This window comes from Pteronotus mesoamericanus, unplaced genomic scaffold (genome assembly GCF_021234165.1).
Source record: "Pteronotus mesoamericanus isolate MK-2021 breed Mesoamerican mustached bat unplaced genomic scaffold, CSHL_Meso_final scaffold_21, whole genome shotgun sequence".
In the NCBI taxonomy this organism is placed as follows: Eukaryota; Metazoa; Chordata; class Mammalia; order Chiroptera; family Mormoopidae; genus Pteronotus; species Pteronotus mesoamericanus.
In genome coordinates this window covers 5,465,191-5,484,133 of record NW_026555310.1, presented here as the reverse complement: position 1 = coordinate 5,484,133, position 18,943 = coordinate 5,465,191, and the positions used below count along the sequence as shown (strand labels likewise).

Sequence of the window (18,943 nt, the reverse complement as noted above, 5' to 3'; positions counted from 1 at the left end):
CACCATTTTCTGAAAGTAGTTTATGTTGGAGTGGGGCAATCCTCCGCGGCCAGTTTTCATTCAGGTCACTTCTGTGGATGGCCAAGTGTGTGCTAGAGCAAATACTAAAAAGAAACAAAAACAAAAACAAAAAGTGCTGAATAAAGAACTACAGAAATATTCTTCTGAAACTTTGTGAGGAAATGCCCACAGGGGAACATTGTTGTGTGGAGTTGAATCAAACATTTGCCGCTGTATGTGCCACTCACTTTACAGACTTTATCTCATTTTAATATTGTAACCGTTAAGAAGAGAACGTGTTGTGATTAGCATTTGAGACATTAGAAAAAGATGAGAGATTGTCATGTGCCCAAGGTCACATAATTAAGGAATGCAAGTTACCTTCCTGAGATCTTGGTATAAGTACTGTTTGAAAAGTCTCGCCATGATGAAGTTAAATCCTTCCTCTAAATTGGAGGGAGCAGTGCAGAGAAACTCAAAAGAAGGGCTGTGTTTTGCAAAGCCTCCCATTAAACAATAAGAGCCCAATTTTAAAGGCCTTAGACTGCATCCAGTTACTGTCTGAACAAGAGTCAGGGATCAGAATTAACAACTGAATTCTGTACCTTTGTAACTTCTTGAGGCAAGTTATTTTGATGTTTTTTGTTTTCCCAGTGATTTATGATAGAACCTGGGAAATAAAAAACATGAATCTGTACGTATGTACGTACCTACCTGTCTTTGGTGATAGCACAATAATGAGAGAATCTAAAGGGCTGATTTCCCTCTTAGCAACCAAGCTTGAAGTAAACAGAATTTCAACAGGAAGAGAGAAAGGAGACACAGTTACAAAGAGGAGATGATAGCTGGCGAGGTCCTTGGCTCTGCTGCAAGGAAAAGAGAGGACAGAGAGACATGGCTTGTGTCTACTGAATGTGCTGTAGGAACAAACATGAATGTGTCCAGACCCTGGCCTAGAGGAACTTACAGCTTGTCAGGAAGAGGTAACCCCGGAGCTTAACATTTCTCAGATCTTAATTTCAAACCTCTGTGCTTTAATGATCTTATTAAAACACAAATCGGATCTTGTCTTAGCTCAAAACCTCTCAAAAGTGATCTGCTTGCACTTAAAAATTCACCTGCCTTTGCCCTGGCTGGTGTAGTTCAGTGGATTGAGTGCCAGCCTGCAAACCAAAAGCCAGTTTGATTCCCAGTCAGGGCACATGCCTGGGTTGCGGGCCGGGTCCCCAGTTGGGAGCATGTGAGAAGAAACCTATCGCTGTCTCTCTTGCACATCTATGTTTCTCTCACTCTCTTTCTTCTTCCCTTCTCTTCTCTAAAAATATATAAATACAATCTTTTAAAATTCACCTTTGGACTGTGTTTTATTTGGCTCACAGCATTTTTAACAAATTTGAACAAAGATTTAAAAATCAGGAGATGACACCTTAAAAATTCAGGTTTCTGTCTGTTAAATAGATGTGGCAGACATGGGCAACAAGGACTTGTGGCTCTGTAGACAGAGGAGGATGTACTAGTCTTCCACAGCTCCTATTACTCAGGTAAACACACCTTGCCAGTTTTTCCATTTACATCATCCGCCCACTTGTGCATTTGAGTTTGTGACCTGTGAGCTACCCCCTCTCTACTGCGTCAACTTGGCACCATCTTTATTCTGGCCTTTGGTCAGTTCCTGGTGGACCATGCCAAGCTCTTCCTTTTCTCAGGGTTTTGCACCTGGTGTTCCCTCTGCCTAAAAGAGCTCTTACCTACCCCTCCTCCCTCCCAATTCACTTTCAGCTGGCTCCTGTTTTCTTTAGGTTTGAACTTAAATGTTACCTGCTCAGAGAAGTCTCCCCCACCCCCACTACCTTATCTAAAGCAGTCTATTTTTGCCACATTTATTATAAGTTGCCTTAATTTAGTTTGCATTTTTTTGGTCTCCCCTATCTAGGCTCCTAAAGTAAAAGAATTATGCCCTGGCTGGGTAGCTCAGTTGGTTAGAGCATCATTCTGATATCCCAGTGTTATGGATTTGAGCCCTGGTCAGGGCACATACAAGAATCAACCAATGTCCTGACCCATGTGGCTCAATTGATTGGGTATCAACCTGCAAAGTGGAAGGTCTCTGGTTTGATTACCAGTCAGGGCACATGCCTGGGTTTCGGGTTTGGTCCTTCATAGAAGTGCATATGGGAGGCAACCAAACGGTGTTTCTCTCTCATACTGATGTTTATCTCCCTCTCTCCCTCCCTTCCCCTCTCTCTATAAATAAATAAATAAAATCTTTTTTTTTTAAAAAAAGAATCAACCAATGACTACACAAATAAGTGGAACAACACATGGATGTCTTTTTCTCTCAAATCAATAAAAATTTAAAAAAATAAAGAGAATTGTATTTATCAACCTAAGAGCATTCAAACCTGTAGAGAATTTTTATGAGTCTATTTGAGCCAAAACTGATAGCAGTTTTGCAGTTTTTTTTTATGCATTTGAAATTAAGGAGGGAAGCTAAGGAAGATTACAAGAGGGTGAAAGAAAGCAAGGCAGGATTACAGGTAGTTAATAAGATTATGTGCTTTCTTGAGGATGGTTCAGTTTATTTCAAAGGTCTGTTAACCAATAGAACTCCCCCTCTCAGGAACACACCCTTGCCTTTCCCTTCCCACTCTTCTACCTCCACAGGTGTGTAGGTTGTAAACTCTAAGGGACCCCAAACGACTTGCAACCAGGGGAGCAATGGGCAGTGTCAGCTTATCCCAGGTTAACCCCCTGAACCTGTCCCCAGGGACTCCCTTTTCTCTCACTTTCCAGAGAGCCAAAGCAGCCCCACCTAGGCTCTCCCTTGTTGCGTCTATCTTAAGCACTTCCTTTTTCACCGTTCCCAGCTTTAATAAACTTACTCTCAAAACCAAAAAAATAAAAAATAAAAATAAAAATATATGTTAATTTACATGCACAAAAACAATGGACAGGGCTTGCTTAAAACAAAGATAAACCATTTATTTATAAAGCTATATGCCTGGGCATGATTACCTACCATGACCTGCCCAGTTAGGAATTTATAATCAGATCACTCCGTGAGGTTACTTTCTATAGAACCCCCTTTTTGGCCCACATTTTGAACAGTTCTTTCCTTAGTCTTAGCCTGGTGCCTAATACATATAGTACTCAAATATTTACAAATGTAGTGAGAAAAGATGTCAGGCACTGCTAATAATTGGGAGAGCTGAGTTCTGGTTCTAGCATTGTCATTCTGAGCTACACTTGATCTCTTCTGCAAAACTAGAAGACCCTTCAGATTGCTTCCAAATCTATAAATCTGGTGGTAATGCTCCTTTGCAATCCACAAAGTGCTGTGACATCATCACTTGAGTCAAACTGTTACATATGATTCTAACAACTGGTCAACATAGATTTCTGCTTAGAGACTTCACATCATCAAGAATGTACTGATGTGTACAACTGAAGTGAACTTTAAAAGGTACAATATCTATAAACAAATGAACTTGGAATAGCATTGTATAAGATAGGTTCAAGCTCAGAACAAGAGAAAGTATCTAGAAGACTTCCTAGAAAAAGGAGTTTTGAGCCCAGCAGCAGTATAATTTATTTGCTCACAAGTCCTTGAGCTCTTGTTTACAAATCCAGTAATTTTCTTTCCAATGCCTATGTTTAGAATTGGTGAAAGCTTCTCTGTTTACTGAATTACTACTCAGAACACTGCAGAAAGACACTACATAGTCTCTTTTTAAAGCTACTAAATCTCTCTCAGTCCAAATTCTATCTACTTCCAAGGCTCAACCCAGATAATGTCTTCTCTTTCATCCTTTCCTAAAAGTATTTCTACCACTTCTAAATTCTCAAGGCAACTTTCAACTGTATAATTCAGTGGGCAATGAACAATTGGGCATGTACATACTGTCTCATAACATTCATTATCTTGAGCTTTTATTTAACTCTTTTATATTGTTTAACTTTACCTCCCCTTATGTCTTTTCTCCTTTCCTCTCCTCTTAGAGGGCTAGAACCCTGTATTTGGCTTTTAATTCACCTTTTCCTCTCAACCCCAATACTTAGCCCAGGGCAGTTCCTTTTTTTAATCCTCGCCAGAGGGCACCTTTTCATTGCTTTTTTAGAGAGAAAGAAAGGGAATTGGGGGAGGGGAAGAGAGAGAGAGAGAGAAAAACATCAATAAGAGAGAAAAACATCTGTTTGCTGTCTTCTCATATACTCCTCGACTGGGGATCGAACTCGAAACCTGGGTTTATGTCCCACCAGGAATCAAACCCACAACCTTTGAGTCTAAGGGATGATGCTGAAATCACCTGAGCATTTGTGGGTTTGATCTGCCCAGGAAATTAGTTAGCCATTCTTCCTAGTGAAGGGGCCACCTTGACTGTGGAATAAATTTCAACATCTTCAAGCAACACAGACAAAGGAATAATCTACTTGAGCCTTCACTAAGTGCTAAATTACACAGATTACTTTATTCAATGTCACAAGAACCCTACAAGGTAGATATTTTTATTTTATTTTTTTAAGGTTTCAAGTTAACATCTTTTTTTCCTGAGATGGTATGCTATTTTTTATTTCATCACTCTATCTCAGTTTTTTTAAAACACTGTTCAAACAATATACAAAGCAACCACTCTTATAAACTCAAGTTAATATTTATTGCACACTCACTGTAGGCAACTGCCAAGTCCTCAAAAAGCAAAGTATAGCAAGCAACAAAATTTTACCTTCAAGGACTGCAGAGATACAACAACTGTATAAAAACAATTTTGTGGGAATTTGTAGGAGAGAATAATTTGAGTGGGAAAAAGGTGACACTGGAGGTTTTGGGATGGTTATTTCAGCATAAGCAACTGTTCAGAGCTGTGAATATATGGCTGTAGACCTTTTTTTTTTTTAAATAGATGAGGAATCAGTTCAGAAGAGATTGAATAACTTGGGCAAGGGGCTACAACAGCAAGTGGTGAAGGTGGGTTTTGAACTTGGAATGTCTGACTCAGAAGTTTTTTTTTTTCCCAGTGTACCTCTCCACTTCTATATTTCTCTCATTACTAAACATCTTACATACTCAGTGTCATAGAAAGCTAAAACTTAAAGAATTCTGGCACTCTATATCTGTATCTAAAAACTTCACTGTTCTAGTTCTTCCTGTGAGACCACCTTTGAGCTTTCAAATGTTGACTAAGTGCTGAATAGCACCTTGACAGGAGCAGAGAGACGACCCAGCAGCACCCACTCCCAGAGGTGAAAGGGGTGGAGAGGGGATTAGGAAAAGTTACCTTTTTAAAACTTTTAAATTATATTTTATTGATTATTCTATTACAGTTGTCCCAATTTTTCCCCCTTTGCCCCCTTCCACCCAGCACCCCCTGTTCCCTCAGGCCATCCCCACACCATTGTTCATGTCCATGGGTCATGCATGTAAGTTTCTTGGCTACTCCATTTCCTATATTGTACTTTACATACCCATGGCTATTCCATAACTCACTATTTGTACTTCTTCATCCCCTCGCTTTCTCATCCATGCCCCCACAACCCCGTCTCAAATGGCAACCATCAAAGCTCTCTTCCTATCCATGATTCTGTCTCTGTTCCTGTTTGTTTAGTTTGTTTTTTAGATTCAGTTGTTGATATGTATTTATTGTCATTTTATTGTTCATAGTTTTGATCTTCTTTTTTGTTAAGTTCCTTTAACATTTCAATAATAATGGTTTGGTGATGATGAACTCCTTTCGTTTTTTCTTGTTTGGTAAGCTTTTTATCTGCCTTTCCATTCTAAATGATAGCTTTGCTGGGTAGAGCAATCTTGGCTGTAGGTCCCTGCTTTTCCTGACTTTGAATATTTCTTGCCAATCCCTTCTAGCCTGCAAAGTTTCTTTGAGAAATCAGTTTTATGGGAACTCCTTTGTTAGGTAATTATCTGCTTTTTTCTTGTTGCTTTTGAGGTTGTCTCTTTATCTTTCCCTTTGACATTTTAACTGTGATGTGTCTTGGAGTAGGCCTCTTTGCATCCATCTGGTTTGGGACTTTCTGTGCTTTCTTGACTTGCATGTCTATTTCCTTCACCAGATTAGGGAAGTTTTCTTTCATTATTTTTTCAAACAGACTTCCAATATCTTGCTCTTTCTCTCTTCCTTCTCGCACCGCTATGATGCAAATATTGGAATGCTTGAAGTTGTCCCAGAGGCTGCTTACATTATCCTCATTTTTTTGGATTATTTTTTCTTCTTGCTCTTCTGATTGGTTCTTCTAAGCTTCCTCATGTTTCAAATCACTGGTTTGATTATCAGCTTCACCCACTTTACAGTTGTTCCCCTATAAATTGTTCTTTATTTCAATTAGTGTATGCTTTGTTTCGGACTCGATCTTTTTATGCTGCTGAGGTCTTCACTAAGTTCCGTGAGCATCCTTATAACCAGTGTTTTCAGCTCTGCATCGATAGATTGCTTATCTCCACTTCGTTTAGCTCTTTATCTGGAGTTTCGATATATTCTTCCATTTGGGGCATGTTTCTTTGTCTCCTCATTTTGGCAGCCTCCTTGTATTTGTTTCTATGTATTAGATAGAGGTGCTATGACTCCCTGTCTTAGCAGCATGGCCTAATGTAGTAGGTGTCCTGTAGGGTCCAGTGGCACAGCCTCCCCTATCACCCAAGCTGGGTAATTGAGGTGTGCTCTTCCTGTGGGCTGAGTACACTCTCCTCTGGTAGGTGAGCCTTGGTTGTTGTTGGCAGGTCAATGGAAGGAGTTTACCCTGGCCAGTCAGTTGCAAGGACTGATTGTGACTACTGACCACCAACCTCTGCCCTCTGTAGAGAATCAGCTGTGCAGGGGCAGGATGGTGGTGCTCCAACATAGATTTTAGCTGTTCACTGGGTACACAGGCTCTGGGGTTTCCTGGGTGGTGCAGGCCAATGTCAGCCCCCACCTGTGTTTTGCTGGGTCCATTCTGCATCAGCTGTAAAGCAATCTGAGATGGCTGCTTCTTGTGCTGGGCTTGGAGATTCCCAGGCAAAGGCAAGCTGTGAGCCTAGGCTGGCAGCTGCTAGTGCCAGGCCTGGGGCCACTTAGCAAGAGGTATGGGGTTGGGGGCTTACTGAGGTCAACTGTTGCTTGTTTGATAGGATTTATGAAGTTGTGAAGAAGGAGCCAAGACCAGCCATTCATATGGAAAAGTCCAGGTTTAACAGTTTGTGTGGACCATAAGTTTGGTGCGATGGAGTCTCAGGGGAACTCGAGGGTGGGACAAACAGTGTTAGCCAATTTGATAGTCTCAGATATGGCACCAGCCTGCCTGCTCTGTGGCTCTGTTTGTGGAGGGCTCAGAAAAGGGAAAATGGCCTCTGCTTGCCTTTCTGGTGGGAGAAAGCTGTCCCCCAGCTCTCTGTTTGATGTCAGACACTTCAGTTCCTCCCCTTATGCCACTAGTGCCTTTCCAGCTGCTACCCCAGTGCTGGAGCTCAGAGGGAGTGAGTCTGAGTAAGTCTGTGTGTGGGTCCTTTGAGGGGAACTGCTTAGGACTCTAGAAGTTTCTTTCACCAACTCAATACCCACCGGTTTTTACAGCCAAAAGTTATGGGGACTTATCTTTCTGGCACTGGAACACTGGGCTCAGGGGTGTGGTGTGCACTGCAACTCCTTGCTCCTGATCCCTCTTGAATTTTTATCCACCACACTTGGGTGTGGGACCAGCCTGTTCCCCATATCTGCCCCTCCTACCAGTCTGGATGTGCTTTCTTTAATTCCCTAGTTGTTAGATTAACATATAACTTGATTTCTGACTGTTCTGAGCAATGGTTGTTCTGTATTTTAGTTGTAATTTTGATGTGATTATGCAAGGAGGCAAGCTGTGTTTACCTATGCCACCATCTTGACCAGAAGTCTCAAAAGTTATCCTTTTTTTAAAAACAAAAATTTCAGAAACTTTCCATTCAGATTATGGATTATTTTAATTTTTTCTTTGCTTATTTACATGTCCCAATTTTCCCATGGAAAACATAAGAAGTACAGAAAAATTCCTTCTCCCTCTAAGACTAGTAGCTTTACTTAGGGTGGTTTTATTCCCAGGACTTTCTGGATCTTCAGGAAGAACCCATCCAATTCTAAGGTCAAAATTCTGAAGGCTGTGCTATGGACTAAGTGTTTGTCACCCCCTCCCCCGCCACCAAATTCACATGTTAACACCCTAACCCCAAATGTGATGGTGGGGTCTTTGGGAGGTACTTAGGTTTAGATGAGGTCATAAGATATAGCTCCCATCGTGGGATTAATGTTCATATAAGATGAGAAAGAGACTAGAATTTTCTCTCAGCCTTATGAGGACACAACAAGAAGGTGGTGAGCCTTCTGCAAACTGGGAAGAGCTCTCTCACCAGGCTGAATCTGCCAGCACTTTGATCTTAGATTTCCCAGTTACCAGAACTGTGAGAAATAAAGGTTTGTTGTTTAAGCAAGCCTTCTAGTCCATGGTGTTTTGTTATAGCAGCCCAAACTAAGACAAGCTGTAAACTTTTTCCTTCTCTCTGATGGAAACTGGACCAATTCCTAGAAATAAACTGAAAATTTTGGAATTGCCCTCTTGTCTAGGATTCTGTGGAAGCCAGAGGTTCTCCTTAGTCAATGCTTTCCTGGATCCGAGAACTTTTCGTAGTTATTGTTATTGGCAGGATTGTCGGGGGAGGGTTTAAGAAACATGTTTTGAGAAACTCTATTCCTTTGTCCCTACCTATCTTTGACCTCTCCAAAAAAATATATGAGAGTATTCATAATGAAAGACTGCCTTGAAATAGCAAGAAAACTTGGAAATCCTAGGCTCTGGAAATGGGGAGGAATCTTAGAACTCTTTTCAGTTCTACCTGTTTGCTTTTCACAATGGGGATGCCATAGTGGTCCACTGTGGGTCTAGCTAATTATTAGAAAGTGACGTGCAATGTTCTTCCCATCCTTTGGTGTGCCCTTTGGGGTTTTGAGGAATGAGTTTGCTGCCATTCCTGGACAGGAGCTCTTCCTTGGATTTCTCTTTCCTAATCTAAAAAACCTCAGTTTTCTGAGTTGTTGTACCCAGAACCCCTTACTTACCCACCCCACTCACCCCTTGGAGGAAACTCTCTTACTTGTCTATATCCTTCTTAAGGTGCACAGAAGTGGACAATAGTTTGCATAGTGGGGTGATGAGCGAAGAGGATGGTAAGAATACTTATATCCCTAGCTTTGCACAATGTTGTAGAGAAGGAATGTCTAAGGTGACATCAGCCTGTTCTGGCAGTTGAGTCACCCCTGTATCATGGCACACATTCGTCTGGTCAATGTGAGCCAGCAGAAGTTCCTACATGTTAGTATCACAAGATACCAGAGTTGGGCCAGAGAGAGGCTGAGGGATTTCTTCTTATTTAAGAAGAATCTTTAGAACAGAGGAGCAGTTTTTTCTTCTACCTTCATTTGATGTCACTATCTACCTTGTAGTGTCTTCCTCAGGCACCTTAGGTCTTTGGGACTAGGAAAGTGGGGAAAGGGGAAGGTAGTCTTTGCTAGCTTCCAGAGTTAAAAGTTTGAGTCTATATTCTTGCCCAAAATTGATTCTTGGAATATTTATTAAGTGTCAGTCACATACAAAGCACTAAGCTAGGTACTGGTGATGAGGATGGTAACTATAATAGACATGGAGCTTATAAAATCTGGTGAAGGAAATATATTAAATAATCACATAAATAAATATATAATTCCAAAATACAAGAAATACTTTCAGAGAAAAGTAGAGAATTCTGTAAAGATATGTACTAGGAATTCTGATCTAGTTGAAGCTAGTCTTCAAATCCTTGATTAGTTGACACTTGGGTTTTCATCACTGAAGGAGGAATAAGAGTTAACTGGGCAAAGGGGGTGGGATCTGCTGTGTTTGGGGCAATTATTACAAATAGGCAGAGAAAATAGTGTTTGAAGGCCCCAGGCAGGACTGAAGTGATGAGGTTGATTCCATCACAGATGGACACAGTAACATACAGCAGGCTGTCAGTTAGGAGACGGGTTCATCAGTTGAGGGATGGGTAGGGTAGAGCATTTATTCCAGTTTATGGACCAGATGGTGGAGAGGAAAACCTGGCCCTTGCAACACAATGATATCAGTATATACATGACGATGCCACATAAACAGCTGGTTATTGAGTTTGTATCAATATTAAGTTCAGATTAATCTGGCAACACACTCCTTTATTACCCCTTGTTGACACCACAGCCATGTTTTTATACCCATCCCAACCTGGGAGGCACCCTAGAAGAGGAGCTGAGGTCAAGGGCTCCTTGGATGCGGGGTTTCCTGTGCCTGCCTGATTCACAATGGCCTAGCACGGGGTCCAGCTGGCTCCAGGAATGGACAGAACAAAAAGTGACAAGTATAAGAATGCTAGGGATGCTAGGGATGCCAGTTAGTTCTATATCTTTTAGGCTCGGCTCCCAGGTGACAGCCAGGGCAGAGTTCACAAATCTGAGCTCAGCACTTCTGGGCAGAGAACTCCTTGTCAGTGGTGCCATCTGCAGGGCATTCAGGAATTTGCCAGGAATTTGCCAGGAATTTGATGGAATTGGGAGGGGAAAATGGCATCTCTTTCCTTTCTCCCTCACGCCTCAATCTGAGCATGTCCCTAAATCACAGCCCTGGTCCTTCGTAGGCCTGAAAGACCTCTATTGCCTCTGATCTTGTGGCAGGCAATATTTAAGGCACCTGATCCTGCAAGGCAGGATACTGGGCTGTGGTATCACTTCCCTTCTTCCCTCCCAATTAAATCTGTCATTTGTGAAAAATGAAGCGAGGAATGCTAGGTTGTGAAGGTATTTAAGCATTCTGGTGTTTAAAAAAAGTGGGTGGGTAGTAAATTGAAGGTGTTGATGTTAATTACCATTATTATTATTCTCACTATCTCTAAGTCAGCTCCCCTTAGGCTTTTACCTATACTTCTTTCTTTTCTGAGTAAATGGCTCTCATCCTCCCTTAGCAGTGGCTCTGGGGTCCCACTGAGCAGAGCTGTTCCATTCTGGCTTGAGGTGCCCTGCTCCTCATCTCCCAAGTTTGGACATACATCTCTAAGCTTACGAGTCCTCCGAGACTTGATTGCCCTATTTGCTATCCCCTTCTGAGAAAGGCAAGATGGACATCTGTAGTGCAAAAGGGACATCTGTAGTATAAACAAGATTGAGAGCCTGACTAATGACAGAACAAGAGGTCAAGCGTCTCTCTCTGTTCCCTAGGACTTGCCACCCTGAGACTCACCATCTAGGAGGTGCTTAAAGAGACCTGGGCCTGGAAAGAGGGTGAGAACATTTTATAAAACTCTAGGGTTAAATGTTTACATTGAATAGAACAATAAAGAATCTGGCCTAAAAAGGAAATAATCATTATTTATTTTTACTTCCATGGGAGCAATCTGTGGGCCATAAGCATTACTAGGCACTGTGCTTGCTGCTGGGGCACAGATGTAGATAATAAGACCCTAGAACTCCCCTGAAGGAATGTTTGGTGGCATTTCCTGGGCACCTTAGTATTTCATTATAGCCATCCCTGCCATGTCACACACTTGGTATCTCATGTCATCAAAAGCTTTGATTACTACTAGTCATTGTTTTGACATAAAAGGTGTTTGGGAACAGAGGGTACAGAGGTAAATACTGAATTTTAGCACCAAGTTGGAGCAATAGCAAAATAAGATATAAAAGGGATAGGATAGTTCAGGAAGGTAGACAGGTGTTGGTTCCAAAGGACAGCTTAAAAGCCAATAAAAAATACTGAAATTTGAGATTTCCAGTACATATGGAGGCATAGGTAAACAAGCTTTGACTCCTTGCACAACCACAACAAAAATTACAACTAGACTACAAGACAAATGTCACCCAGAATTGTCAGAAAATAGAACTGTATGGAAGTCTGACAACCAAAGAATTAAGATAGTCACATTCATTCAGATGGGTAGGAGGGGCAGAGGTGTGGAGATACATGGAGAAGCACAGAGATGCAGAATGCATGGTCCCACACCCATGTGTGGTAGATAAAAATTGGGAGGGATACCTAAGGAGTGAGGGATCCCAGCCCCACACCAGACCACTCAGACCAGGGTTCCAGTGCCAGGAAGACATCATGGTTAACACTAAGTGGAATAAAGAAAAATTTACAGGGAATAAACAGTGGAGGGGATGAAGCCGAGAATCAATGATATGTAACATAAGGAAGGAAGAAAACATTCAATCAGAACAGCAAGGAGGAAAAAGGATCCAAAAAAAAAAAAAAAAAATAGACAAAGGAGCCTCTGGGATAACTTTAAACAAACCAACATTCAAATCATAGGGGTGCTGGAAAGAGAAGAGAAAGAGCAAGATATTGGAAATCTATTTGAAAAAATGATGAAAGAAAACTTTCCTAATTTGGTGAAGGAAATAGACATACAAGTCCAGGAAGCACAGAGGGTCCCAAACGAGATGGACACAAAGAGCACCACACCAAGACACATCATAATTAAAATGCCAAAGGTTAAAGATAAAAAGAGAATCTCAAAAGAAGCAAGAGAAAAGCAGATAATTACCTATAAAGGAGTTCTCATAAGACAGTCAGCTGATTTCTCTAAAGAAATTTTGCAGGCTAGAAGGAACTGGCAAGAAGTATTCAAAGTGATGTAAAGCAAGGACTTAACAACGTAGATTACTCTATACAGCAAAGCTATCATTTAGAATTGAAGGGCAGATAAAGTGTGTCCCAGACAAGGTAAAGCTAAAGGAGTCCATCATCACCAAGCCGCCATTATGTGAAAAATTAAAGGAACTTATTTAACAAGAAAGATCAAAACTATGAACATTAAAATGGCAATAAATTCACAACTATCAATAATTGAATCTAAAAAACAAACTAAGCAAACAAGCAGAACAGAAACGGAAACATAGATATGGAGATCATTTAGAGGGATTATCAGTATGGAGGGGGAGAGGAGAGAACGGGGCAAAGGTGCAGGGATTAAGAAGTACGGATTGGGAGGTACAGAATAGACAGGGGGATGTTAAAAACAGTGTAGGAAGTGGGGGAGCCAAAGAACTTACATGCATGTCCTATGGACATGAACTAAGGCGGGGGCGAGAGGGATGCTGGAGGGAATGTGGGTTCCCAGGTAGAAGGGGACAATGGGAGAAAAACTGGGACAACTGTAATAGCATAATCAATAAATTATATTTAAAAATACTGAAATTTGAGTTTGAACTGTAGAAAATGGAAAACCTTTTCTCTAAAACACGTTTCCTTCCTTTTTAAAAATGAAATATTTCAAGGCTACAGAAAATAAGAGATTGTAACTATGGTGTTTTAGGCAATATAAACATTATGTAACTCCCATTGATTCACACCTCCTGTTATTGTAGTTTCCTCTCATAGGACTGAGGTGTAACATATATGAGTGCTAAAATGACAGTACAACTTCTAAGGTTATGTCATAAGACATTATTGTTTCTAACTTGCCTCTCTTGGATCACTCACTCTGGAGGAAGCCTGCTGCCATGTCATAAGGACACTCCAGGATGCCTATTGAGAGGTCCAAGTAAAGAACCACCAGCCAACAATCAGCACTAACCTGCCAAGCATGTGAGTGAACCGCCTCGGAAGTGAATCCTCCAGCCTATGAAGCATCAGGAGACTGCAATCTTATGATAAACCCCAAGACAGACCATCCAACCAAGCTGCTCCTGATTTCCTGACCCTCAGAAACTACATGAGGTAGTACACATATATTGTTTTTAAATGTTTATTTATTTATTTGACAGGTCAACATCTATTTGTTCTACCCATTCACGCATTCACTAAACTCCTTTACATGCCCTGATTGGGGATCAAGCCCGCAACCTTGGTATATCGGGTTGATGCTCCAACCAACTGAACCACCTGGCCAGGGCCATATACTGTTTTAAGCCACAAAATTTTTGGCCAATTTGCTATGCAGTAACAGGTGATAAATCACAAACACTTATGTACTTAACCATGCAAGCTTGTCATCTTAACATTTACGTTATTTTAGTTTATTTCCTTAAAAAAGCAATGTTCCCCTACTCCAATATAAAACATTACAGTTGAAACACTGGCCTCTTAACCCTGCCCCATCTTGTGCCATCTAACTGAAAAAGCATCACGGCACCCTCTGCACTGAGTATTGCTTGCCTGAAAACCAAGCTTTCCTGCATTGGTTTGCTGGTACTTTCCAGGCTCTGGCCTAGCTACCTTACCCTCTTGTGCAAAAATGAGGAACATCTCAGAGGGTCTTCAAACATCTCTCAAGATTGTCTTCCCTTTGAGTTGGGCACAAACTCAAAACCTTAATTCCCATTTGGCTAATAACCCAATGTAAACATAGACCTCCCCCTGGGGACTGTGATAGCTACATTTGTGTTACTAGGCTAGGCCTGCAGTGCCCCCCAACAGTTTTCTTTCTCAAATATCTGCCAAGTCAACTTTCAGGAGCTAGAACAATTATTTTGTAAATACAGGGTGGGACATTTATTCCATCATTTTCAACAAATCTAATTGTCCCTATGGTTTCTGAATTTGAAACATATTTTCTCCTAGGATAAACCCCTTGTATGCTTATCTCTAGATTCCTTTAGATGTAGACAAATTATATACTTGGAATGTAAGCTCTGAACCTTTACAAATGTTGCCGGTTAACCCCCTGTAGTAGTAAGTGCACGTTAACAGCAGTCATGTTTGCAGGAGATTCAAATTGATTTACAGGTGTATCTTAGGGGTATTGGGGGCTTGGTTCCAGATCACAAATCACGAGTTGAAATTTTTTGGTTGGAGGGTCTTGTGTTCAATTTTTTAAAATGTGTCTGTGAGGTACAGTAAGACCAGGTATGCTTGTACTTATTATTCCTAACTCAGGAGTAATTACCTGATTTCAAGAACTAGATTAGAATGACTTTGCAGTACATCAGGATCAAGCTTTGCTTTTCCAGACCAATGTGCTCTTTTTCCTCCTTAGAGGCAGGTAGACACAAGTGGTTTCCTTGATATTACCACCTTGTTGCAGACTGTATCCTCTAAGTGTAGAGAAATCAATTTACAACAAAGAGCAAAGTCAAATTTTCTCAATGCCTTTACTTTGAAATGAGCAGACAATCTTACAGGTATACATGAAAAACACAGACATGATCACAGGTAAAAGCAAAGAAAATCTAATCAGAAAGCAAGTTCTGAACATGAAATTCTGAGTATGACATATTGCAGGGCTGAAAGGAATGGTAATTAGTACTCCTCTCCTTCTTCCTCACCCTCTCCTTCAACAGAATCCACACCGACCTCCTCATAATCCTTCTCTAGGGCAGCCATGTCCTCACGGGCCTCAGAAAACTCCCCCTCTTCCATGCCCTCACCCACGTACCAGTGGACAAAGGCACGCTTGGCATACATCAGGTCAAACTTGTGGTCCAGGCGAGCCCAGGCCTCAGCAATAGCTGTGGTGTTGCTCAGCATGCACACAGCTCGCTGTACTTTGGCCAGGTCTCCGCCAGGCACCACAGTGGGAGGCTGGTAATTAATGCCAACTTTGAAGCCAGTGGGGCACCAGTCCACAAACTGGATGCTGCGCTTGGTCTTGATGGTGGCAATGGCGGCATTGACATCTTTGGGTACCACGTCACCACGGTACAACAGGCAGCAAGCCATGTATTTACCGTGGCGGGGGTCACATTTCACCATCTGGTTTGCTGGCTCAAAGCATGCGTTGGTGATCTCTGCTACAGAAAGCTGTTCATGGTAGGCTTTCTCAGCAGAGATGACAGGGGCATATGTGGCCAGAGGGAAGTGGATGCGGGGATAGGGCACCAGGTTGGTCTGGAATTCGGTCAGATCGACATTCAGGGCTCCATCAAACCTGAGGGAAGCAGTGATGGAGGACACAATCTGGCTGATAAGGCGGTTAAGGTTAGTGTAGGTTGGGCGCTCGATATCGAGGTTTCTACGACAGATGTCGTAGATGGCCTCGTTGTCAACCATGAAGGCACAATCAGAGTGCTCCAGGGTGGTGTGGGTGGTGAGGATGGAGTTGTAGGGCTCCACTACAGCTGTGGAAACCTGGGGGGCTGGGTAAATGGAGAACTCCAGCTTGGACTTCTTGCCGTAATCGACGGAGAGGCGCTCCATCAGCAGGGAGGTGAACCCAGAACCAGTCCCCCCACCAAAGCTGTGGAACACCAAGAAGCCCTGAAGACCTGTGCACTGGTCAGCCTGTAGGGAAAGAAAAAAGAAAATTCTTTAATGCCAGGATACATTTTCTTACTTAGAATTTCTATTTCTTTAAATCATGAACATATGAGATTGATATAAGCATGAAGGGTGGGAAAATAGTCCCATAACTTGGGGACTTCAATTAACATAATAGCGAGCAGCATATCCCACATTTTGGCATGCACCAAAAAATGAATGCTATAGCTTCGTCTCTCCACTCAAGTTGCAATGGAACCCCCCCAAACCATTCTAAATGTTTATTTATTTATTTACGATTTTATTCATTACCTTAACGCATGTATTTTGGTTAACTTTTTAAAAATTGTATTGGGGTGACACTAGTTCGCATAAATATATATAGACATAAATGTAGTGTTTACCAGTTTCCGAATTCGGTCCAAGACGAGGTCAATGATCTCCTTGCCAATGGTGTAGTGTCCACGGGCATAGTTATTGGCAGCATCTTCCTTGCCTGTGATCAGCTGCTCGGGGTGGAAGAGCTGGCGGTAGGTACCAGTGCGAACTTCATCTGGAAAAGGGAAACGAGGCGGCCACCCATCACTAACAACCCACGCAAGCCTGCGCAACCCCAGGGCATCGACAGAGCCCCCAGGACACACCTCCTGTCCCGGACCCCTGGGGTCTCACTTGGGTTACTGAGGGCAACTCACCAATGACTGTGGGTTCCAGGTCTACAAACACTGCCCTGGGCACATGCTTGCCAGCGCCTGTCTCACTGAAGAAGGTGTTGAAGGAGTCGTCTCCCCCGCCAATGGTCTTGTCACTTGGCATCTGGCCATCAGGCTGGATGCCATGTTCCAGGCAGTAGAGCTCCCAGCAGGCATTGCCGATCTGGACACCAGCCTGGCCAACGTGGATGGAGATGCACTCTCGCTGTGGGAAAGAAAAAAAACCTGGATGAAACTAATCTGGTATTGACTGTAAAGCAGAACAATATAGGTATGAAATCCTAAATCTTATATAAATTATCTCTTCTAAGATGAATTAAAATGTAAAACTTTCTAGGGGACAACTGTTACAGAGATATTTTATCTACATTATTTTAAATGAACTTCCTTTCCCCCTCTAAATTGGGAAGACCTCTTTCCAAACCAAGGAGAGACCTTAGTCACAGCTTCTTCCTTTGAAGGAGCAAGACAAGGAGGCGGCCACTGGTCCAGCGCTCAGGCCCCAGAATACCATTTTTGACTAGGTGGCCAGACTTCCGGGCAGCTCCCAGTACAGGAAGCACGTGGCCAGAGCAGTTAACAGGAAATGTCTGGCCGCCCGACCCCCCACCCCAAGAAGGGCAGGGCTCTGCGGCACAGGATGAATGAGCAATTCAGGGTGTGCGTGCCCGCGCCCGCTGCGGCCAGCGGGACCGCGCAGCTGCAGAGGACGGAGCAGTCCCAGCCACGTCGGCAGAAGCGCTGCCATGGCCAACCATCCTAAGCTCCCCGCAGGAGTTGGGCTCAACCCAGCACCTCCACATCTGTTAGGGCACATCAGGGGATTATCTGCGGCACATATCTGGACCAAGATCGTATTTCCCTTCCCTCAAAATCCTTCACCGCCACCACCTGTTCTCACAAGCATTCCTAACATAGCAGAGAGGCCACGGGGGGGCAAATGGTCTCTACGGGCTGTTGGGAGGTAATTTTTCTAATACAGTGGCATAGTGCAAACACACTGACAAGGAGTCTGTCTTAACATTCATCTTGTTTTCATTTTTAAACAGAAACTCAGGGTAACAGGAGACACACTCCAGCCACAGACCCGCAGCGCCCTAGCGCGCACGCGCAGACTGCAGTGACTGTCTCCCTCCGCTCCCTGGCGGGAAGGTAACGGTCGCGCGTGCGCTTTTGTGTCGGGTTCCTTCCCGCCTCTGCTTTTCGCGCCGAGGAGGAAGTGAGGGCGGGGAGAGCCCGCGCGCGCGCCCGGCAAAGGCGGGGGAAGGAAAAGGGGATGGGAACGCGCGGGAAAAGGCTGTAAGGTCTTGGGGCGCGGCGCCCTAAGGCCAAGGGCTAAATAAGAGCAATAACCACGGTGGAAGGAACCAGCGCGCAACCATCCCCTTCCAGAGTCCGAGAAGAAAAGGCGGGGCCTCCCCCCTTTTCGGGCCCCACCTTTTCTCCACAAACCGGAATCGATCTATGCCCACCCTTGGCTCTCGCCTCATTTTTTGCCCTGCAAATGGAGAGCGCTCTTCCCAGCCCTCTTCAGTTAGAGGCCCTCCAAAATCCTCCGACTTGTTTTTCCCCAGCGAGGGCGGCGCCGCACGCGGCCCACTCACCATGGCTGCGGTTTGGGAGGCGCAAGCAGCAGGAGTAGACAGCGGGTCCTGGTTACTGTCCCCGACAAGCTAAGAGTCGAGGTAAGTAACGCAATGAGGCGGGGGAGGTGCCAGAGTCGCTTAAGTAGCGGTTCGGGGAGGGGCGAGCGGGCACAGGCGGTGCCACGGCCACGGGCCCCTCCTCCGGCCCAGCGGGCCCACTCGGTGCCCAGCTCGGCCGCCGCAGAGGCGGGCTCCCAGCCCGGAGCCCCCTCCCCGCGTCGGCCCAGCGGGGCGGGGGCCTCCGCGCCTGCGGGCCGCGAGCTCGGGTTCTGCAGTCCGCGGTGATGGCTGCCGGGGCCTGGGCGGAGGGTGGGCAGGGTTCGGAAACAAACCGTCCTGAGAATGCGAGAGGAAGCTTGCCTTAAGTTG

The 18,943-nt window shown here is 43.7% G+C and overlaps 1 protein-coding gene across 1 annotated transcript; it reads right to left on the bottom strand.

Annotated features, from left to right (window-relative positions):
* Positions 1-14,741: 14,741 nt before the first annotated feature.
* Positions 14,742-18,621, bottom strand: LOC129084873 (tubulin alpha-1B chain). The gene is made up of 4 exons (XM_054591155.1): positions 18,533-18,621; positions 16,911-17,133; positions 16,620-16,768; positions 14,742-16,239 (listed from the first exon to the last, which is right to left on the bottom strand). Exons 1-4 carry the CDS (start codon positions 18,533-18,535, stop codon positions 15,259-15,261), a joined length of 1,356 nt encoding a protein of 451 aa, XP_054447130.1. The 5' UTR covers positions 18,536-18,621; the 3' UTR covers positions 14,742-15,258.
* Between the last annotated feature and the right edge of the window lie 322 nt (positions 18,622-18,943).

Bases quoted from the DNA above. Each gene is read 5' to 3' on its own strand.
- LOC129084873 (XM_054591155.1), bottom strand. The intron at 16,769-16,910 runs GTGAGTTGCCCT...TCCCTTTTCCAG, and splicing joins CCTGGAACCCACAGTCATTG to ATGAAGTTCGCACTGGTACC. The intron at 16,240-16,619 runs GTAAACACTACA...CTTTCCCTACAG, and splicing joins TGGACCGAATTCGGAAACTG to GCTGACCAGTGCACAGGTCT.